General features: G+C 44.3%; 1 protein-coding gene across 1 annotated transcript; it reads right to left on the bottom strand.

Moving 5' to 3' along the window:
• Nucleotides 1–21,039: 21,039 nt before the first annotated feature.
• LOC123125296 (cytochrome P450 709B2-like) lies at nt 21,040–23,121 on the bottom strand. The gene is made up of 5 exons (XM_044545808.1): nt 22,836–23,121; nt 22,525–22,748; nt 22,173–22,423; nt 21,703–22,075; nt 21,040–21,623 (listed from the first exon to the last, which is right to left on the bottom strand). The coding sequence occupies exons 1-5, from the start codon at nt 23,116–23,118 to the stop codon at nt 21,174–21,176; spliced, it is 1,581 nt and encodes a 526-aa protein (XP_044401743.1). The 5' UTR covers nt 23,119–23,121; the 3' UTR covers nt 21,040–21,173.
• Between the last annotated feature and the right edge of the window lie 1,929 nt (nt 23,122–25,050).

Consider the following 25,050-nt stretch of genomic DNA (forward strand, 5'->3'; position numbering starts at 1 on the left):
GCTCCTGGAAAAGGGAAAGGGTGTGTCGTGGGGTGGGGTTTTTGTGTTGGGATCGTGTGCGAGAGGTAACATGCCGGATAATCCAGACAATCACATTTCTCCCCCACATACGGGCTCGATTTGAAGGAGTTCGGATTGTCCAAATAGTCGAATTTTGGAGAGCCTGCAAGGCGCCCGTTTGATGTCCTAACGCATCCGGATGTATGAGGGAGAAAGACGTTTTGACCTTGGCGATGACCTTAATTATTTGTTTGATTCATTTATATGTATTGTAGCCCGTAGCAATGCACGGGCGTTCTCCTAGTGTAGTCTAGTGTATGTGTACGTGTCTCCAAACGGCCATTGTAGCATGTATGTATATGTTCCCATTTTTTAATTATTGTTCCCAAATTTAAGAAATGTTTAAGTTTTATTTTTTTTAAAGTACGTAGTATGCCATTTGACCTATGTGGAAAGACAACTTGCTTTCAAACAAACCCTTCTATCTTTTATCAAAACACTCTCTGTTGAACATGATATATTTTTGGAAATTCTTAAAAATGACCTCAGCTTTGGCAAGCAGGTGCGCATGACCGTGGTAGACATCCATGCCTGATTTAAATGATTCCCAACACAGTATGCAAGTTGCGACACATCTGATCATTTATCTATCTGTTTGACTGAGTAAACTCCAGCAGATGCAAAAAAAGTCGAAAACGAAACAACTTGGCATTGTGCCTTGAATTGGTCATGCTGATGGTGTAAATCTTTTGGGCCTATTTGAAGGATGTCAAGATACAACGTGCTCACAAACGGAGCCTTCTGGGCAACTTGAACATCCTTCATTGAACATGGTCTATTTTTGGACATTCTTCAAATGACCCCAACATTTTCAAGAAGGTGTGCATGCCCATGGTAGTGATCCATGCCAGGTTTGAATGATTTCTGATACCGTATGCAAGTTACGACACGTCCGTGAAGGGGAACATAACATGCAATTTCAAAAAAATTCATACGATCACGCAAGATCTATCTAGGAGATGCATAGCAACGAGAGGGGGAGAGTGTGTCCATGTATCCTCGTAGACCGAAAGCGAAAGCGTTAGTTTAACGCGGTTGATGTAGTCGAATGTCTTCTCGATTCAACCGATCAAGTACCGAACGTACGACACCTCCGAGTTCAGCACACGTTCAGCTCGATGACGTCCCTCGAACTCTTGATCCAGCAGAGGGTCGAGGGAGAGTTTCGTCAGCACGACAGTGTGGTGACGGTGATGGTGATGTGATCCGCGCAGGGCTTCGCCTAAGCACTACGACGCTATGACCGGAGGAGTAAACTGTGGAGGGGGCACCGCACACGACTAAGAGAACAATTGATGTGCTATGGGGTGCCCCCTGCCCCCGTATATAAAGGAGGAGGGGAGGCGGCCGCCGGTCTAGGGGCGCGCCCAAGTGGGGGGGAAACCCACTAGGACTCCTAGTCCTAGTAGGTTTCCCCCTTCCTTCCTATGGAGGGGGGAGAGGGAAGGGAGAGGGAAGAGGAGAAGGAAAGGGGGGCGCACCCCCTCCCCTAGTCCAATTCGGACTCCCTATGGGAGGGGGGCGCGGCCACCCCCTGTGGGCTGCCTCCCCTATCCCCTATGGCCCATGTAGGCCCATTACTTCCCCGGGGGGTTCCGGTAACCTCCAGGTACTCCAAAAAATACCCGAAACGATCTTGAACCATTCCGGTGTCCGAATATTATTGTCCAATATATCAATCTTTGCCTTTCGACTATTTCGAGACTCCTCGTCATGTCCGTGATCTCATCTGGGACTCCAAACAATCTTCGGTCACCAAAACACATAACTCATAATACAAATCGTCATCGAACGTTAAGCGTGCGGACCTTACAGGTTCGAGAACTATGCAGACATGACCGAGACACATCTCCGGTCAATGACCAATAGCGGAACCTGGATGCTCATATTGGTTTGTACATATTCTACGAAGATCTTTATAGGTCAATCCGTAATGACAACATACATCATTCCCTTTGTCATCGGCATGTTACTTGCCCGAGATTCGATCGTCGGTATCCTCATACCTAGTTCAATCTCGTTAACGACAAGTCTCTTTACTCGTTCCGTAATGCATCATCCCGCAACTAACTCATAAGTCACATTGCTTGCAAGGCTTATCATGGTGTGCATTACCGAGAGGGCCCAGAGATACCTCTCCGATACTCGGAGTGACAAATCCTAATCTCGATCTATGCCAACCCAACAAACACCTTCAGAGATACTTGTATAGCATCTTTATAATCACCTAGTTACATTGTGACGTTTGATAGCACACAAGGTATTCCTCCGGTATCCGGGAGTTGCATAATCTCATAGTCAAAGGAATATGTATATGACATGAAGAAAGCAATAGCAATAAAACTGAACGATCAACATGCTAAGCTAACAGATGGGTCTTGTCCATCACATCATTCTCCTAATGATGTGCCCCGTTCATGAAATGACAACACATGTTTATGGTTAGGAAACTTAACCATCTTTGATTACCGAGCTAGTCTAGTAGAGGCTTACTAGGGACACGGTGTTTTGTCTATGTATCCACACATGTATCAAGTTTCCGGTTAATACAATTCTAGCATGAATAATAAACATTTATCATGATATAACGAAATATAAAATAACATCTTTATTATTGCCTCTATGGCATATTTCCTTCAGTCTCCCACTTGCACTAGAGTCAATAATATATTTCACATCGCCATGTGATTTAACACCAATAGTTCACATCACCATGTGATTAACACCCATAGTTCACATCGCCATGTAACCAACACCCAAAGGGTTTACTAGAGTCAATAATCTAGTTCACATCGCCATGTGAACAACACCCAAAGAGTACTAAGGTGTGATCATGTTTTGCTTGTGAGAGAAGTTTAGTCAACAGGTCTGCCACATTTAGATCTGTATGTATTTTGCAAATTTCCATGTCTACAATGCTCTGCATGGAGCTACTCTAGCTAATTGCTCCCACTTTCAATATGTATCCAGATTGAGACTCAGAGTCATCCAGATCGGTGTTAAAGTTTGCATCGACGTAACTCTTTACGAAGAACTCTTTATCACTTCCATAACCGAGAAATATTTCCTTAGTCCAGGATAATTTTGACCGCTTTCCAGTGATCTATTTCTGGATCACTATTGTACCCCTTTTCCAAACTCATGGCAAGGTACACAATAGGTCTGGTATACAGCATGGCATAGTTTATAGAACCTATGGCTGAGGCATAGGGAATGACTTTCATTCTCTCTCTATCTTCTGCCGTGGTCGGGTTTTGAGTCTTACTCAACTTCATACCTTACAACTCACGCAAGAACTCCTTCTTTGACTGATCCATTTTGAACTCAAAACCCGAAAGTCTTATCAAGGTATGTACTCATAGAAAGTCTTATCAAGCGTCTTGGTCTATCTTTATAGATCTTGATGCCCAATATGTAAGTAGCTTCACTGAGGTCTTTCTTTGAAAAAAAATCCTTTCAAACATCCTTTATGCTTTCCAGAAAATTCTACATCATTCCGATCAACAATATGTCATTCACATATACTTATCAGAAAGGTTGTACTGCTCCCACTCACTTTCTTGTAAATACAGGCTTCACCGCAAGTCTGTATAAAACTATATACTTTGATCAATTCATCAAAGCGTATTTTCCAACTCCGAGATGCTTGCACCAGTCTATAGATGGATCGCTGGAGCTTGCACACTTTGTTAGCACCTTTAGGATTGAGAAAACCTTCTGGTTGCATCATATACAACTCTTTTTTAATAAATCCATTAAGGAATGCAGTTTTGACATCCATTTGCCAGATTTCATAAAATGCGGCAATTGCTAACATGATTCAGACAGACTTTAAGCATCGATACGAGTGAGAATCTCATCGTAGTCAACACCTTGAACTTGTTGAAAACCTTTTGCGACAATTCGAGCTTTTTAGATAGTGACACTACTATCAGCGTCCGTCTTCCTCTTGAAGATCCATTTGTTCTCAATGGCTCGCCGATCACGGGCAAGTCAATCAAAGTCCATGCTTTGTTCTCATACATGGATCCTATCTCAGATTTCATGGCCTCAAGCCATTTATCAGAATCTGGGCTCATCATCGCTTCCTCATAGTTCGTAGGTTCGTCATGGTCTAGTAACATGACTTCCAGAACAGGATTACCATACCACTCTGGTGCGGAACGTGCTCTGGTTGACCTACGAGGTTTGGTAGTAACTTGATCCGAAGTTTCATGATCATTATCATTAGCTTCCTCACTAGTTGGTGCAGGCATCACGGGAACGGTTTTCTGTGATGAGCTACTTTCCAATTCGAGAGAAGGTACAATTACCTCCTCAAGTTCTACTTTTCCCCCACTCACTTCTTTCGAGAGAAACTCCTTCTCTAGAAAGGATCCATTCTTAGCAACAAAGATCTTGCCTTCAGATCTGTGATAGAAGATGTGCCCAACAGTTTCTTTTGGGTATCCTATGAAGGCGCACTTCTCCGATTTGGGTTCGAGCTTATCAGGCTGAAGCTTTTTCACATAAGCATTTTAACCCCAAACTTTAAGAAACGACAGCTTTGGTTTCTTGCTAAACAACAGTTCATATGGTGTCGTCTCAACGGATTTAGACTGTGCCCTATTTAGCGTGAATGCAACTGTCTCTAATGCATAACCCCAAAACGATGGTGGTAAATCGGTAAGGGACATCATAAATCGCACCATATCTAATAAAGTACGGTTACGACGTTGGGACACACCATTATGCTGTGGTGTTCCAGGTGGCGTGAGTTGTGAAACTATTCCACATTGTTTTAAATGAAGGCCAAACTCATAACTCAAATATTCGCCTCCGCGATTAGATCGTAGAAACTTTATTTTCTTGTTACAATGATTCTCCACTTCACTCTGAAATTCTTTGAACTTTTCAAATATTTCAGACTTGTGTTTCATCAAGTAGATATTCCATATCTGCTCAAATCATCTATGAAGGTCAGAAAATAACGATACCCACTGCGAGCCTCAACACTCATTGGACTACATACATCGGTATGTATTATTTCCAATAAGTCAGTGGCTCGCTCCATTGTTCCGGAGAACGGAGTTTTAGTCATCTTGCCCATGAGGCATGGTTCGCAAGTATCAAATGATTGATAATCAAGTGATCCAAAAGTCCATTCGCATGGAGTTTCTTCATGCGCTTTACACCAATATGACCTATACGGCAGTGCCACAAATATGTCGCACTATCATTATCAACTATGCATCTTTTGGCATCAATATTATGAATATGTGTATCACTACGATCGAGATTCAATAAACCATTTATATTGAGTGTATGACCATAAAAGGTTTTATTCATGTAAACAGAACAACAATTATTCTTTGATTTAAATGAATAACCGTATTGCAATAAACATGATCCAATCATATTCATGCTCAACGCAAACACCAAATAACAGTTATTTCAGGTTCAATACTAATCCCGAAGGTAAAGGGAGTGTGCGATGGTGATCTTATCAACCTTGGAATCACTTCCAACACACATCGTCACCTCGCCCTTTACTAGTATCTGTTCATTTTGCAACTCCTGTTTCGAGTTACAAATCTTAGCAACTGAACCGGTATCAAATACCCAGGGGCTACTATGAACACTAATAAAGTACAAATCTATAACATGTATATCAAATATACCTTTGTTCACTTTGCCATCCTTCTTATCCGCCAAGTTTTTGGGGAAGTTCCGCTTCCAGGGACCATTTCCTTTGCAGTAGAAGCACTCCGTTTCAGGTTTGGGTCTAGCTTTCCCTTGCCATTTTTTCTTGAAACTAGTGGTCTTGTTAACCATCAACACTTGATGCTCTTTCTTGATTTCTACCTTTGCTGATTTCAGCATCGCGAAGAGCTTGGGAATCTTTTTTGTCATCCCTTGCATATTATAGTTCATCACGAAGTTCTAGTAACTTGGTGATAGTGACTAGAGAACTCTGTCAATCACTATCTTATCTGGAATTTAGTGAGGGATCATCTTATAATGCTACCGCCGTACTAAGCAAAATAAGATGCATAAAAGATAAACGTCACATGCAATCAAAATATGTGACTGTTGGGGATCGTAGCAGAATTTTAAATTTTTTCTACGCATCACCAAGATCCATCTATGGAGTATACTAGCAACGAGGGGAAAGGAGTGCATCTACATACCCTTGTAGATCGCGAGCGGAAGCATTCAAGTGAACGGGGTTGATGGAGTCGTACTCGCCGTGATCCAAATCACCGATGACCGAGTGCCGAACGGACGGCACCTCCGCGTTCAACACACGTACGGAGCAGCGATGTCTCCTCCTTCTTGATCCAGCAAGGGGGAAGGAGAGGTTGATGGAGATCCAGCAGCATGACGGCGTGGTGGTGGAAGTAGCGGGGATCTCGGCAGGGCTTCGCCAAGCTTCTGCGAGAGGGAGAGGTGTTGCAGGGGAAGAGGGAGGCGCCAGGGGCTGTGGTGCTGCTGCCCTCCCTTCCCCCCCACTATATATAGGGTCCCTGGGGGGGCGCCGGCCCTGGGAGATCAGATCTCCAAGGGGGGGCGGCGGCCAGGGGGGGGGGGGGGAAGGTGGCTTCCCCCCCAAGCCAAGTGGGGGGGCGCCCCCACCCCTAGGGTTTCCAACCCTGGGCGAAGGGGAGGCCCAAGGGGGGGCGCACCAGCCCACCAGGGGCTGGTTCCCCTCCCACTTCAGCCCATGGGGCCCTCCGGGATAGGTGGCCCCACCCGGTGGACCCCCGGGGCCCTTCCGGTGGTCCCGGTACAATACCGATAACCCCCAAAACTTTCCCGGTGGCCGAAACTGGACTTCCTATATATAATTCTTCACCTCTGGACCATTCCGGAACTCCTCGTGATGTCCGGGATCTCATCCAGGACACCGAACAACTTTCGGGTTTCCGCATACTAATATCTCTACAACCCTAGCGTCACCGAACCTTAAGTGTGTATACCCTACGGGTTCGGGAGACATGCAGACATGACCGAGACGCCTCTCCGGTCAATAACCAACAGCGGGATCTGGATACCCATGTTGGCTCCCACATGTTCCACGATGATCTCATCGGATGAACCACGATGTCGAGGATTCAATCAATCCCGTATACAATTCCCTTTGTCAATCGGTATGTTACTTGCCCGAGATTCGATCGTCGGTATCCCAATACCTTGTTCAATCTCGTTACCGGCAAGTCTCTTTACTCGTACCGTAATGCATGATCCCGTGGCTAACTCCTTAGTCACATTGAGCTCATTATGATGATGCATTACCGAGTGGGCCCAGAGATACCTCTCCGTCATACGGAGTGACAAATCCCAGTCTCGATCCGTGCCAACCCAACAGACACTTTCGGAGATACCCGTACTGCACCTTTATAGTCACCCAGTTACGTTGTGACGTTTGGCACACCCAAAGCACTCCTACGGCATCCGGGAGTTGCACGATCTCATGGTCTAAGGAAAAGATACTTGACATTGGAAAAGCTCTAGCAAACGAACTACACGATCTTTGCGCTATGCTTAGGATTGGGTCTTGTCCATCACATCATTCTCCTAATGATGTGATCCCGTTATCAATGACATCCAATGTCCATAGTCAGGAAACCATGACTATCTGTTGATCAACGAGCTAGTCAACTAGAGGCTTACTAGGGACACGTTGTGGTCTATGTATTCACACATGTATTACGATTTCCGGATAACACAATTATAGCATGAACAATAGACAATTATCATGAACAAAGAAATATAATAATAACCATTTATTATTGCCTCTAGGGCATATTTCCAACAGTCTCCCACTTGCACTAGAGTCAATAATCTAGTTACATTGTGATGAATCGAACACCCATAGCGTTCTGGTGTTGATCATGTTTTGCTCTAGGGAGAGGTTTAGTCAACGGATCTGCTACATTCAGGTCCGTATGTACTTTACAAATATCTATGTCTCCATTCTGAACACTTTCACGAATGGAGTTGAAGCGACGCTTGATATGCCTGGTCTTCCTGTGAAACCTGGGCTCCTTGGCAAGGGCAATAGCTCCAGTGTTGTCACAGAAGAGAGTCATCGGGCCCGACGCATTGGGAATCACCCCTAGGTCGGTAATGAACTCCTTTATCCAGACTGCTTCCTGTGCTGCCTCTGAGGCCGCCATGTACTCCGCTTCACATGTAGATCCCGCCACGACGCTTTGCTTGCAACTGCACCAGCTTACTGCCCCTCCATTCAAAATATACACGTATCCGGTTTGTGACTTCGAGTCATCCAGATCTGTGTCGAAGCTAGCGTCGACGTAACCCTTTACGACGAGCTCTTCGTCACCTCCATAAACGAGGAACATATCCTTAGTCCTCTTCAGGTACTTCAGGATATTCTTGACCGCTGTCCAGTGTTCCATGCCGGGATTACTTTGGTACCTTCCTACCAAACTTACGGCAAGGTTTACATCAGGTCTGGTACACAGCATGGCATACATAATAGACCCTATGGCCGAGGCATAGGGGATGACACTCATCTTTTCTCTATCTTCTGCCGTGGTCGGGCATTGAGCCGTGCTCAATTGCACACCTTGCAATACAGGCAAGAACCCCTTCTTGGACTGATCCATATTGAACTTCTTCAATATCTTGTCAAGGTACGTACTCTGTGAAAGACCAATGAGGCGTCTTGATCTATCTCTATAGATCTTGATGCCTAATATATAAGCAGCTTCTCCAAGGTCCTTCATTGAAAAACACTTATTCAAGTAGGCCTTTATACTTTCCAAGAATTCTATATCATTTCCCATCAATAGTATGTCATCCACATATAATATGAGAAATGCTACAGAGCTCCCACTCACTTTCTTGTAAACACAGGCTTCTCCATAAGTCTGTGTAAACCCAAACGCTTTGATCATCTCATCAAATCGAATGTTCCAACTCCGAGATGCTTGCACCAGCCCATAGATGGAGCGCTGGAGCTTGCATACCTTGTTAGCATTCTTAGGATCGACAAAACCTTCCGGCTGCATCATATACAATTCTTCCTTAAGAAAGCCGTTAAGGAATGCCGTTTTGACGTCCATCTGCCATATCTCATAATCATAGTATGCGGCAATTGCTAACATGATTCGGACGGACTTCAGCTTCGCTACGGGTGAGAAAGTCTCATCGTAGTCAACCCCTTGAACTTGTCGATAACCCTTAGCGACAAGTCGAGCCTTATAGATGGTCACATTACCATCCGCGTCTGTCTTCTTCTTAAAGATCCATTTATTTTCTATGGCTCGCCGATCATCGGGCAAGTCAGTCAAAGTCCATACTTCGTTTTCATACATGGATCCTATCTCGGATTTCATGGCTTCTAGCCATTTGTCGGAATCCGGGCCCGCCATCGCTTCTTCATAGTTCGAAGGTTCACCGTTGTCTAACAACATGATTTCCAGGACAGGGTTGCCGTACCACTCTGGTGCGGAACGTGTCCTTGTGGACCTACGAAGTTCAGCAGTAACTTGATCCGAAGCTTCATGATCATCATCATTAACTTCCTCCCCAGTCGGTGTAGGCACCACAGGAACATCTTCCCGCGCTGCGCTACTTTCCGGTTCGGAAGGGGTGACTATCACCTCATCAAGTTCCACTTTCCTCCCACTTAATTCTTTCGAGAGAAACTCTTTCTCCAGAAAGGACCCGTTCTTGGCAACAAAGATCTTGCCTTCGGATCTGAGGTAGAAGGTATACCCAATAGTTTCCTTAGGGTATCCTATGAAGACGCATTTCTCCGACTTGGGTTCGAGCTTTTCAGGTTGAAGTTTCTTGACATAAGCATCGCATCCCCAAACTTTTAGAAACGACAGCTTAGGTTTCTTCCCAAACCATAATTCATACGGTGTCGTCTCAACGGATTTCGACGGAGCCCTATTTAAAGTGAATGCGGCAGTCTCTAAAGCATAGCCCCAAAATGAGAGCGGTAGATCGGTAAGAGACATCATAGATCGCACCATATCCAATAGAGTGCGATTACGACGTTCGGACACACCATTTCGCTGAGGTGTTCCAGGCGGCGTGAGTTGTGAAACGATTCCACATTTCTTTAAGTGCGTACCAAATTCGTGACTTAAATATTCTCCACCATGATCTGATCGTAAGAACTTTATTTTCCTGTCACGTTGATTCTCAACCTCACTCTGAAATTCCTTGAACTTTTCAAAGGTTTCAGACTTGTGTTTCATTAGGTAGACATACCCATATCTACTTAAGTCATCAGTGAGAGTGAGAACATAACGATATCCTCCGCGAGCCTCAACACTCATTGGACCGCACACATCGGTATGTATGATTTCCAATAAATTGGTTGCTCGCTCCATTGTTCCGGAGAACGGAGTCTTGGTCATCTTACCCATGAGGCATGGTTCGCACGTGTCAAATGATTCGTAATCAAGAGACTCCAAAAGTCCATCTGCATGGAGCTTCTTCATGCGCTTGACACCAATGTGACCAAGGCGGCAGTGCCACAAGTATGTGGGACTATCGTTATCAACTTTACATCTTTTGGTATTCACACTATGAATATGTGTAACATCACGTTCGAGATTCATCAAGAATAAACCATTGACCAGCGGGGCATGACCATAAAACATATCTCTCATATAAATAGAACAACCATTATTCTCGGATTTAAATGAGTAGCCATCTCGAATTAAACGAGATCCAGATACAATGTTCATGCTCAAAGCTGGCACTAAATAACAATTATTGAGGTTTAAAACTAATCCCGTAGGTAAATGCAGAGGCAGCGTGCCGACGGCGATCACATCGACCTTGGAACCATTCCCGACGCGCATCGTCACCTCGTCCTTCGCCAGTCTCCGCTTATTCCGCAGCTCCTGTTTTGAGTTACAAATATGAGCAACCGCACCGGTATCAAATACCCAGGAGCTACTACGAGTACTGGTAAGGTACACATCAATTACATGTATATCACATATACCTTTGGTGTTGCCGGCCTTCTTGTCCGCTAAGTATTTGGGGCAGTTCCGCTTCCAGTGACCACTTCCCTTGCAATAAAAGCACTCAGTCTCAGGCTTGGGTCCATTCTTTGACTTCTTCCCGGCAACTGGCTTACCGGGCGCGGCAACTCCCTTGCCGTCCTTCTTGAAGTTCTTCTTACCCTTGCCCTTCTTGAACTTAGTGGTTTTATTCACCATCAACACTTGATGTTCCTTTCTGATCTCCACCTCCGCTGATTTCAGCATTGAATATACCTCAGGAATGGTCTTTTCCATCCCTTGCATATTGAAGTTCATCACAAAGCTCTTGTAGCTCGGTGGAAGCGACTGAAGGATTCTGTCAATGACCGCGTCATCCGGGAGATTAACTCCCAGCTGAGACAAGCGGTTGTGTAACCCAGACATTCTGAGTATGTGCTCACTAACAGAACTATTTTCCTCCATTTTACAGCTGAAGAACTTGTCGGAGACTTCATATCTCTCGACCCGGGCATGAGCTTGGAAAACCATTTTCAGCTCTTCGAACATCTCATATGCTCCATGTTTCTCAAAACGCTTTTGGAGCCCCGGTTCTAAGCTGTAAAGCATGCCGCACTGAACGAGGGAGTAATCATCAGCACGTGATTGCCAAGCGTTCATAACGTCTTGGTTCTCTGGGATGGGTGCTTCACCTAGCGGTGCTTCTAGGACATAATCTTTCTTGGCAGCTATGAGGATGATCCTCAGGTTCCGGACCCAGTCCGTATAGTTGCTGCCATCATCTTTCAGCTTGGTTTTCTCTAGGAACGCGTTGAAGTTGAGGACAACGTGGGCCATTTGATCTACAAGACATATTGTAAAGATTTTAGACTAAGTTCATGATAATTAAGTTCATCTAATCAAATTATTCAATGAACTCCCACTCAGATAGACATCCCTCTAGTCATCTAAGTGAAACATGATCCGAGTTAACTAGGCCGTGTCCGATCATCACGTGAGACGGACTAGTCAAGATCGGTGAACATCTCCATGTTGATCGTATCTTCTATACGACTCATGCTCGACCTTTCGGTCTTCCGTGTTCCGAGGCCATGTCTGTACATGCTAGGCTCGTCAAGTCAACCTAAGTGTATTGCGTGTGTTCCGAGGCCATGTCTGTACATGCTAGGCTCGTCAACACCCGTTGTATGCGAACGTTAGAATCTATCACACCCGATCATCACGTGGTGCTTCGAAACAACGAACCTTCGCAACGGTGCACAGTTAGGGGGAACACTTTCTTGAAATTATTATAAGGGATCATCTTACTTACTACCGTCGCTCTAAGCAAATAAGATGCAAAACATGATAAACATCACATGCAATCAAATAGTGACATGATATGGCCAATATCATTTTGCTCCTTTGATCTCCATCTTCGGGGCGCCATGATCATCTTCGTCACCGGCATGACACCATGATCTCCATCATCGTGTCTTCATGAAGTTGTCACGCCAACGATTACTTCTACTTCTATGGCTAACACGTTTAGCAATAAAGTAAAGTAATTTACATGGCGTTATTCAATGACACGCAGGTCATACAAAATAATAAAGACAACTCCTATGGCTCCTGCCGGTTGTCATACTCATCGACATGCAAGTCGTGATTCCTATTACAAGAATATGATCAATCTCATACATCACATATATCATTCATCACATCTTCTGGCCATATCACATCACAAGGCACATGCTGCAAAAACAAGTTAGACGTCCTCTAATTGTTGTTGCAAGTTTTTACGTGGCTTCTATAGGTTTCTAGCAAGAACGTTTCTTACCTACGTAAAACCACAACGTGATATGCCAATTTCTATTTACCCTTCATAAGGACCCTTTTCATCGAATCCGTTCCGACTAAAGTGGGAGAGACAGACACCCGCTAGCCACCTTATGCAACTAGTGCATGTCAGTCGGTGGAACCTGTCTCACGTAAGCGTACGTGTAAGGTCGGTCCGGGCCGCTTCATCCCACAATACCGCCGAAACAAGATAAGACTAGTAGTGGCAATAAAAATTGACAACATCTACGCCCACAACTGCTTTGTGTTCTACTCGTGCATAGTAACTACGCATAGGCCTGGCTAATGATGCCACTATTGGGGATCGTAGCAGAATTTTAAATTTTTTCTACGCATCACCAAGATCCATCTATGGAGTATACTAGCAACGAGGGGAAAGGAGTGCATCTACATACCCTTGTAGATCGCGAGCGGAAGCGTTCAAGTGAACGGGGTTGATGGAGTCGTACTCGCCGTGATCCAAATCACCGATGACCGAGTGCCGAACGGACGGCACCTCCGCGTTCAACACACGTACGGAGCAGCGACGTCTCCTCCTTCTTGATCCAGCAAGGGGGAAGGAGAGGTTGATGGAGATCCAGCAGCACGACGGCGTGGTGGTGGAAGTAGCGGGGATCTCGGCAGGGCTTCGCCAAGCTTCTGCGAGAGGGAGAGGTGTTGCAGGGGAAGAGGGAGGCGCCAAGGGCTGTGGTGCTGCTGCCCTCCCTCCCCCCACTATATATAGGGTCCCTGGGGGGGGGGGCGCCGGCCCTGGGAGATCAGATCTCCAAGGGGGGGCGGCGGCCAAGGGGGGGGGGGAAGGTGGCTTCCCCCCAAGCCAAGTGGGGGGGGGGGCGCCCCCACCCCTAGGGTTTCCAACCCTAGGCGCAGGGGAGGCCCAAGGGGGGGCACACCAGCCCACCAGGGGCTGATTCCCCTCCCACTTCAGCCCATGGGGCCCTCCGGGATAGGTGGCCCCACCCGGTGGACCACCGGGGCCCTTCCGGTGGTCCCGGTACAATACCGATAACCCCCAAAACTTTCCCGGTGGCCGAAACTGGACTTCCTATATATAATTCTTTACCTCCGGACCATCCGGAACTCCTCGTGACGTTCGGGATCTCATCCGGGACTACGAACAACTTTCGGGTTTCCGCATACTAATATCTCTACAACCCTAGCGTCACCGAACCTTAAGTGTGTAGACCCTACGGGTTCGGGAGACATGCAGACATGACCGAGACGACTCTCCGGTCAATAACCAACAGCGGGATCTGGATACCCATGTTGGCTCCCACATGTTCCACGATGATGTCATCGGATGAACCACGATGTCGAGGATTCAATCAATCCCGTATACAATTCCCTTTGTCAATCGGTATGTTACTTGCCCGAGATTCGATCGTCGGTATCCCAATACCTTGTTCAATCTCGTTACCGGCAAGTCTCTTTACTCGTACCGTAATGCATGATCCCGTGGCTAACTCCTTAGTCACATTGAGCTCATTATGATGATGCATTACCGAGTGGGCCCAGAGATACCTCTCCGTCATACGGAGTGACAAATCCCAGTCTCGATCCGTGCCAACCCAACAGACACTTTCGGAGATACCCGTAGTGCACCTTTATAGTCACCCAGTTACGTTGTGATGTTTGGCACACCCAAAGCACTCCTACGGCATCCGGGAGTTGCACGATCTCATGGTCTAAGGAAAAGATACTTGACATTGGAAAAGCTCTAGCAAACGAACTACACGATCTTTGCGCTATGCTTAGGATTGGGTCTTGTCCATCACATCATTCTCCTAATGATGTGATCCCGTTATCAATGACATCCAATGTCCATAGTCAGGAAACCATGACTATCTGTTGATCAACGAGCTAGTCAACTAGAGGCTTACTAGGGACACGTTGTGGTCTATGTATTCACACATGTATTACGATTTCCGGATAACACAATTATAGCATGAACAATAGACAATTATCATGAACAAAGAAATATAATAATAACCATTTATTATTGCCTCTAGGGCATATTTCCAACAGTGACATGATATGGCCATCATCATCTTGTGCCTTTGATCTCCATCTCCAAAGCACCGTCATGATCTCCATCGTCACCGGCTTGACACCTTGACTCAACTAAAGTTGGAGAAACACACACCCGCCAGCCACCATTATGCAAAACAAGTTGCATGTCTGTCGGTGGAACCGGTCTCATGAACGTGGTCATGTAAGGTTGGTCCGGGCTGCTTCATCCAACAATATCGCCGAATCAAAGTAAGACGTTGGTGGTAAGCAGTATGACTATGATCGCCCACAACTCTTTGTGTTCTACTCGTGCATATCATCTACGCATAGACCTGCCTCTGATACCACTAAAGGGGAACGTAGCATGCAATTTCGAAAAATTCCTACGATCACGCAAGATCTATCTAGGAGATGCATAGCAACGAGAGGGGGAGAGTGTGTCCACGTACCCTCATAGACGAAAGCGGATGCGTTAGTTTAACACGGGTTGATTTAGTCGAACGTCTTCTCGATTCAACCGATCAAGTACCGAACGTACGTCACCTCCGAGTTCAGCACACGTTCAACTCGATGATGTCCCTTGAACTCTTGATCCAGTAGAGGGTTGAGGAAGAGTTTCGTCAGCACGGCGGCGTGGTGACAGTGATGGTGATGTGATCCGCGCAGGGCTTCGCCTAAGCACTACGACGCTATGACCGGAGGAGTAAACTATGGAGGGGGGCACCACACACGGCTAAGAGAACAATTGATGTGCTATGGGGTGCCCCCTGCCCTCGTATATAAAGGAGGAGGGGAGGAGGCCGCCAGCCTAGCTAGGGGCGCACCCAAGTGGGGGGAAACCCACTAGGACTCCTAGTCCTAGTAGGTTTCCCCCTTTCTTCCTATGGAGGGGGAAAGAGGGAAGGGATAGGGAAAAGGAGAAGGAAAGGGGGGCGCCCCCCTCCCCTAGTTGGCATGGTATCATCATTTCACCCACATAGCATGTGTTAGAAAGTTGAGAGGGTTACGGCAAAAACTGGATGCACTTCGTGTACAAAACGGACAATCTCTTTCGAAGTATCAGGCTTTCGGACGAAAACTCATCTGTTACAAAGGGATCTCATTATTTTGAACTTATTTAAACTCCAGACTCTTTGTGTGTTCAAAATGCACCATTCAAAGCCACATCAGCAATTTTCAACCCTTTCATGCATTCACTCATATTTTTTGAGCTAAATGATCATGAAATTGAAAAGCACTACAAATGATCTCTGAAAAGGTTGAAAGTTGGCATGGTATCATCATTTCACCCACATAGCATGTGCTAAAAAGTTGAGAGGGTTACGGCAAAAACTGGATGCACTTCGTGTACAAAACGGACAATCTCTTTCGAAGTATCAGGGTTTCGGACGAAAACTCATCTGTTACAAAGGGATTTCATTTTTTAACTTATTTGAACTCCAGACTCTTTGTGTGTTCAAAATGCACCATTCAAAGCCACATCAGCAATTTTCAACCCTTTCTGACTTCATTTGTTCTTTTTCAGGCATTCACTCATATTTTTGAGCTAAATGACCATGAAATTGAAAAGCACTACAAATGATCTCTGAAAAGGTTGAAAGTTGGCATGGTATCATCATTTCACCCACATAGCATGTGCTAAAAAGTTGAGAGGGTTACGGCAAAAACTGGATGCACTTCGTGTACAAAACAGACAATCTCTTTCGAAGTATCAGGGTTTCAGACGAAAACTCATCTGTTACAAAGGGATTTCATTTTTTTGAACTTACTTGAACTCTAGACTCTTTGTGTGTTCAAAATGCACCATTCAAAGCCACATCAGCAATTTTCAACCCTTTATGACTTCATTTGTTCTTTTTCATGCATTCACTCATATTTTTGAGCTAAATGACCATGAAATTGAAAAGCACTACAAATGATTCTTTTTAGTTGCATAAATTTTATATAATTTAACTTGCATAAATTTTATATAATTTAAGTTGCATAAATTTTATTTTTTATTGATTCTTTTTAGTTGATTCCTTTTCCTATTAGAGTTTTATTAAAGCTTTTTAGTTGATTCTTTTTGCTATTGTAGAATATATTAATGGGTAAAATAACAAACCTTTGGTCCCGGTTCCAGACACCAACCGGGACTAAAAGTGGTGGGCCAGGAGCAAGGCCCATTGGTCCGGGTTTGTGTCTGGAACCAGGACCAATGGTCTCAGACGAACCGGGACCAATGGCCCCCGAGGTCCGGCCCGCGCCCTGGCCTCATGAACCGGGACCTATGCCCCCCATTGGTCTCGGTTCATGAGTGAACCGGGGTTAATGGGCTTGCCCTGCCTAGGCCAAAGCCCTATTTTCAACTAGGGCCCCTAGTCCAATTCGGACTCCCTATGGGAGGGGGGGAGGCCACCCCTTGTGGGCTGCCTCCCCTCTGCCCTATGGCCCATATAGGCCCATTACTTCCCCGGGGGTTTCGGTAACCTCCCGGTACTTCGAAAAATACCTGAAATGATCCGGAACCATTCCGGTGTCCGAGTATCATCGTCCAATATATCAATATTTACCTCTTGACTACTTCGAGACTCCTCGTCATGTCCGTGATCTGATCCAGGACTCCTAACAATCTTCAGTCACCAAAACACATAACTCATAATACAAATCGTCATTGAACATTAAGCGTGCGGACCTTACGGGTTCGAGAACTATGTAGACATGGCCGAGACACATCTCCGGTCAATAACCAATAGTGGAACCTGGATGCTCATATTGGTTCCTACATATTCTACGAAGATCTTTATCGGTCAAACCGTAATGACAACATACGTCATTCCCTTTGTCATCGGTATGTTACTTGCCCGAGATTCGATCGTCGGTATCCTCATACCTAATTCAATCTCGTTACCGGTAAGTCTCTTTACTCGTTCCGTAATGCATCATCCCGCAACTAACTCATTAGTCACATTGCTTGCAAGGCTTATCATGATGTGCATTACCGAGAGGGCCTAGAGATACCTCTCCGATACTCAGAGTGACAAATCCTAATCTCGATCTATGCCAACTGAACAAACACCTTCGGAGATACTTGTAGAGCATCTTTATAATCACCCAGTTACATTGTGACGTTTGATAGCTCACAAGGCATTGCTCCGGTATCCGGGAGTTGCATAATCTCATAGTCAAAGGAATATGTATATGCCATGAAGAAATCAATAGCAATAAAACTGAATGATCAACATGCTAAGCTAACGGATGGGTCTTGTCCGTCACATCATTCTCCTAATGATGTGATCCCGTTCATCAAATGACAACACATGTCTATGGTTAAAAAACTTAACCATCTTTGATTAACGAGCTAGCCTAGTAGAGACTTACTAGGGACACGGTGTTTTGTCTATGTATCCGCACATGTATCAAGTTTCCGGTTAATACAATTCTAGCATGAATAATAAACATTTATCATGATATAAGGAAATATAAAATAACAACTTTATTATTGCCTCTAGGGCATGTTTCCTTCAGTCCGGTCATTTATCTGCCTTTTTTGACCGAGAAAACTCTAGATAATACAAAATTTGTCTAAAACTAAAACAACTTGGCATGGTGCCTTGAATTGGTCATAGAAGATGGTGAAATTTTATTGGGGCCATTTGAATGATGTCGAGAAACAATGTTCTCTCAGACGGAGGCTTCTGGCCAACCTAAACACCCTCTATGGAACATGGCCTAGTTTTGGACATTCTTAAAGTGTAACCAACTTCTTCAAGGAGGTGGGCATGCCCATGGTAGTCATCCATACCAGATTTGAACGATTTCCGACATCGTACGCAAGTTGTGACATGTCCAACCATTTATCGGCCTTTTTTGACTGAGAAAACTCCAGAAAAGGCAAAATTTGACGGAACCAAAACAACGTGTCATGATGCCTTGAATTGGTTGTACAAGTTCATGGAAAAAATAGGGGTCATTTCAAGGATGTCGGGAAACAACGTGCTCTCAGGCGGAGGCTTCTAGCCTAACCGAACACCATCCATTAAACATAGTCTATGTTTGGACATTCTTCAAATGACCCCAACTTTTGTAAGCAGGTGGGCATGCCAATGGTAGGCATCAATGTTAGGTTTGAACGACTTCCGACACCGTATGCAAGTTGCGACACGTGTTGCCAATTATTTGTCTATTTTGATCGAGGAAATTCCAGAAAATGTAAAAAATTGTCAAAAACCAAAATAACTTGGCATGGTGCCTTGAATTGATCATACAAGTCCATGGAAAATTTGGGCTATTTCAAGGATGCCGGGATACAGTTTGCTCTCAAACGGAGCCTTGTGGCCACCCAAACACCGTCCGTTGAAAATGTTGTTTTTTTGTTATTCATGAAATGGTTTTAACTTTTGCTAGCAGGTGGGCATGCCCATCATAGGCATCCATGATAGTTCTGAAGTAAAAAAGTATTTAAAATTATTATCTAAAAAAGTTAACCAAGTTTTAGAACAATAATAAAGTTCAAAAAAAGAAAAATGAATTAACAAAAAAAGAGAAGAAAAACGAAAAAATATATAAAGAAAAAATGCTCAGGCTTTCATCCAACTAGGCAACAACATCGCTCTTGTCAGGCGCGTGTTAGGCCTAAGCATTCGTGGATTTAAAAAGTTCATTGATTTTTAGAAAAATGTTCATGGATTTGAAAATTTTCATAGATTAAAAAAACGTTCACTAAAGAAAGTTGCAAAAAAATGTTCCCGGTTTTGGGAACCTTAGCTTGCCAGAGGATTTTTGAAATGAAATCATCATATGTGAAAAGAGTTCATCAATTTGGAATTCTTTTACATGTTTTAGAAAAAGATTAACGCATTTGAAAAAAGCTCACCGATATTTAAAAAAAATAAGGATTCAAAAAAACATCACAGATTTGGAAAGTATTTCATAAATTTAAGAAAAGTACGCGAATTTTAAAAAATAAAAGGAAAATGAAAAAAGAGAAAAGAAAAAATAGATGAAAACTCGGCCAGAACAAAAAAAAGAAGGGAAAACCACTGTGTATTATACCAAAGAGAGCTGTTATACCTATAAATGGCACAACTGTTAACGTGGCCTGTTGGTCAACCTTGTGTATGTTCTAACGGGAGGTCCCTAGTTCGAACCTTCTAAAAAAGATAAACATACTGGCCCGTACGTATAGACATACCGACGGACGGCTCAACATACATCCGAATTCCGAAGTCCCAAGTTTTAGATGTGTGATCTGCCAGGAAAACACTAGAAGATCCATTTAGCCGGAATTGTACTTCTACACAACAATGTTTAAATATATTTTTGAAAACTGGATCGAAAACCTTTATCATGTTTATGAGGAAAATCAGACTGAAAACCTGAACAAGTTGACTCCGTTTGTGAGGAAAACCGACCGAAAACCAAACAAGTAACAAGGTTAAAAGAAGAAGAAATGGACGCTCAGAAAGACCATAACGCACCGCTCCGGCGTGCGTACCGAATCCCACGAGACAACATAGGAGCATCCAGAATAAGTGAGTGCCTGAACACGAACCTTGACTGGGGCTCTGCCATGGAAAATCGGAACGATTGTCAAGTTGAGGCATCATTGTGCCATCATTTAACAAAGGTGAACGGACAACACCAAGAGCCTGAAGTTTGCGGGAACACAATGGCAACCATGTGAGGGTCTTGTGCATCCCCAACAACAGTGCTTAGATGCCATCTACCCCTGAAGGCATAGATGTATCTCCCATTTAGATGAAACTCACAACTCAAGTCGGCTCTTTGAAGTCCTTATGTAATGGAAATTATGTTCTTAGCAGTTTGGGGCATCTTGATGACTAGAAATCTTCTCATCTTCAAAAATGAAAGACCCTCAATTAAGATTCTCCTTTTCGAAGATCGATTAAATGACTTTGCGATCCGCTTCAAGTGATCTATTTGAGAGTACAATTCCGTTGTGTAAAGATGCTTTCCATGATTGGATTCAGGTGGTCCTTTTGCAACAAGTCTGCCCTGTCTGTAAGCACTTGCTTGACTACCTCCATATCAGTATACCAAATTACGGTATAGGGGGTTATTGGAAACACATCTCTTTCTAAAAATATCAACTATACATGAATTCAAAGGACACAATGCATGAGACAACATTGTAATGTCTCGAAGAGGACTTAAATATACAAGTATACAACTACATACACAACCAAGATTGGAGTTTATTTACTTGTGTGCCACCTTCCCAAATCCATCTTGCCTCTTTTCTAGGCAGAACATAGATATTATTTATTACAAACGACACAAATTAATATATTAAATGTCACTTTTTTCTCCATCCAGCAGATTCCTCACGATTAGGGGAAGGCCATACCTAGGTGCAAGTGAGATGAAGTTCCTGGGCATGTGAACATACTGGGAAGAGAGGGAGAAGGAGAATCTTCTCAGGATCATCGTCATCACAGTCTGCACCTCGATCATGGTATAGTTCCTCCCTGGGCACCCACGTGGCCCGCATGAGAAGGCCAACATTGCATACGTGTTGTTGGCAGCCCCCAAGACGCCTTTCTCAAACCTCATGGGGTTGAACTCGTCGGCGTCGAGGCCCCAAATCTCCTTGCTCCGGTGCAACATCATGACCGGAATTGTTATCATGGTTCCTTTTCGAAATTTGATGTTTGCTAATGTTGTGTCAGACGCGGTCTTCCTTAGCAAGAACGGCAGGGGACTGTAGAGCCTCAGTGTCTCAAGAAGGAACATGTTAAGCTGCATTGACATATATGCACCAAGATATCAGAGAATTTATAAGACATGAATCAAAGTATTATGTCTTATATGAACATACTAGCTTGAGTTTGCCAAGGGCTTGGATGCTATTGATATAGGGGGCGTCGCCATCATCATCCCTACATTCTCTCAGCACTTCCTCCCTGAGCCTCTCTTGCCATTCTGGGTAGATGGTGAGCAAGAACATCCCCCAGGTGAGGAGGGTGGCACCTGTGTCCTGCCCTGCGGCGAAGATGGTCTTGCACTCACTGATCATCTCATCGCTGCTCAACGACTCAACTTCTTCTGACTTGCTTGCCCGCAACATCAACCCGATTAGGTCATCTCCGTCGACACCACTGGCAAGCCGCTCCTTTATGAGCCGTGTTGTCTTGCTCGTTATCGACCTGTCAAGTTTCCATGCCTGAAAGTTACGGCGGGTCGGCAGGTATCTGTATACACCAACAAATTTTTATTTAGCTAGACATATAGGTTGATCTGGCTGTGCCCTTCCAGTGCTTAATTAAGAGCTCTTGCAAATGTTTATACCTAAGTCCGGGTATTTGAGGATCTGCAAACGCACGCACCGCAAGCTTCTGGATCTCCTTGCCCTCGGCGAACCCCTCCCGGGCTTCTTTGTAGTGCGCGCCGAAGATCACCCGTTCAATGACTCCTAGAGTCAACTCTTCAGCGTAGCACCCCATGTCTATGTCGGCTTGGTGGCCGTCACCCTTTTCTATTAGGTTGCACCATTGCGCAATCATCTTTTGTGTGCTTTCCCTTGTCATAGCTGACACAGACTAACCCACAGGATAAACCACCAAAAGTAGGCTACTTAATTTAGTCCAACAAAACAGACGGCCAAAATAAACTTAATTACTACCGTACGTGTTGCAACAACCTTGAGGTTCTCGTGGTAGAAGATCGGGTATACAACTCTGCGATGCCGTTTCCAGTCATCACCGTTTGTGGTCAGAAGCCCTTTGCCGAAGATGCGTTCCAAGCTTGGGTTCAGGTAGTCCTTCTGGAACAACTCGGTCCTGTCTTCCAGTACTTGCTTGACTAGCTCCAAGTCAGTAGAATATATCGTCGGTGTTGGTCCCAACCAGTACAGAAATGTTTTCCCTGAGTAGATACCCGCATATATATATATATATGATGAATAATCAGTCTTTCGGATGATAAAAAGTGAGAAACATTTCATGCATTTACCGTAATCGGCGGCCCATTTGTGAAAGAAAGGACTGACGCGGGAGGTGTAGTCGTGGCTGCCGATATCCAGAGGCGTCTTTCCTCTCTCGGCAATCAACATCTGTTTCATCTCCCACAAGGACCCAAGGACGAATCTGTAAGGTGGGCCTCGTATCCCCTGCCGTTCAAACCAGCCGGCGACGGCGTACGGCCTCCATACCAGATGCCACAGGGACCTCCAGATCAGCCAGAGAATAAGGATGGCCGCAAGGGTGTGTACAATTTCTACCATGGTCGCCTCCATGGATATACTCCCTCTAGTCAATGGTGAGTTTTATTCAAGTCTTGGATCGTGGCTAAGTATATAGGCTGGACGTGTGTCACTGTCCCGTCGTTTCCGGCTGTGAAGTACAGTTGATCTGTTGGAGCTTCATGCCATACTGATATTTCGGGAAGTGTCTTACAGTTACATGCATGCGAGGAAATAGCCACCATGTGATTTGAGTGTTGAGTTGGTATCGGTTGTTTCACTTTCACACTCATAATATAACTTTAGGCTTTAATTTTTATTTATGCCAGAATCTAACTTTAAGTTATAGAGCTCTGCCAGCGAACAAAGTGAATGTGTTGTGAAAATGTAATATGACCATTTTAATGAGAGTCAAATGCATTTCATTTTGTCATTATTGACCTAAGATATTATGTGATAGAAGATAAGATGAAACACTTAGTCGTAAACTTGTAATAGTCCCTACTAAAGTTGTACTAAAGCAGTGACAATTAATATGGATTGGACGGAGTATTACATATTGTTTTAACGTGCATTTTTTTATTTTGGTTTTGAAGATCTTAAACAAATTCGGACACCACTGAGTCAATATTCGCCTGAAAACTCATTTTGTAGTTGATAAAATTGCCGTTTTTATTTATTGAAACCAAATGATAGCATGTGCTTGGATAAGTAAGACTACAACCAAGATCAGTTGCCAACAGAAGTCGTTGAGAATACTATAAAATTTGCGACCAAGATTGAACCAGAAAAGTAACATAGAAAATATGCATGGTTCGTGATCAGTGGCAGAATAGACATGCAAGTTTGCACCAAGTAATAACCTAGAAGCATTTTAGCCATGTTTGCATAAAGCAAAGCAAACATGAAACACGAATAACGAGATGCTGAACATGTGTTGGTCGAGAAGGCAGCAGAGGTGTCCATGTCGGTGCTGTTGTCACCCACGCCATAGACTGTTGTCGGAGTGGTTGCACGCCGTCAAGAAAGTAACCGGTCACTTGGGCGCAATTGTCCAGAGACACGTCGCCCCCTCATTGGATACAGGTTCTCAAGAACAAAACAGGCAACCCAGACATTCTTTCATGTTTGTGTAACTTGAAGAGGATTTGAAATATGTAGAGCCTTTCATAGCTGTGAACTCTGATGACATAGGTTTTAGGTATCCATTTCTATAAGTTCGTATAGAACCAAAACACGGAAACTACATAAGAGCGTCAAGTCGCATCCAGAAGAATCGAGGTTTATGTCCTGCTTCTGCAACATCAAGAGGAATTAAGCTAACAGGACAATCAGTTAAAAAAAATAACATGAAAAAGGAGGAACTTCCAACACCCACAACAAGGTCACGATGCCTGTGGGCGCCGCCATTGTTATGTAATAGCAACAATAGATGATCTAGATTTTTTGGTCGTCAGAAGCTTATATGTGTTGAGGTGCTTAGTTTTGAATTGTTGCCTTTGCCTAGCTGGGCGTTTCAGCTCTTTGCTTTTGGGGGTTTGATCTATGAATGCCCAAAACATGAGCTGGTCCAGGTTTTAGATAATCTGCTTGCGCTTTAGCTTTCCTTTTGGGCAGTAGGTTGTAAGAAATTATGGTTTCATTTAAATGAAATTGGAGAGGATTTTGTCTTTATATCTAATATCTAAAAAGAACCTAAGGTTCCTTTTTTGCCAGAAGGACCGCGTTATCTTTTTCAGTTTGTCTAATCCACATCTAGATGTTTTTTAAGAATGTCACATCTAAGCTCTCATGAGTATATAATGCAACAACAAGAAACAAAAAAAATTAGGACAAAAAAAATAAACCACAAACATAGTGGACATCAACTTAGATGTGACATAACTATGTCACATCTAAATGTGTCCTAGACAGACTATCTTTTTTGCCAGGCTTGGGCGACGGCTACGGCATTGCACCGGCAGCAGGAGGCGCCGGAGGAGTTGG

The sequence above is a fragment of the Triticum aestivum genome, chromosome 5D, assembly GCF_018294505.1.
Source record: "Triticum aestivum cultivar Chinese Spring chromosome 5D, IWGSC CS RefSeq v2.1, whole genome shotgun sequence".
Lineage (NCBI taxonomy): Eukaryota > Viridiplantae > Streptophyta > Magnoliopsida > Poales > Poaceae > Triticum > Triticum aestivum.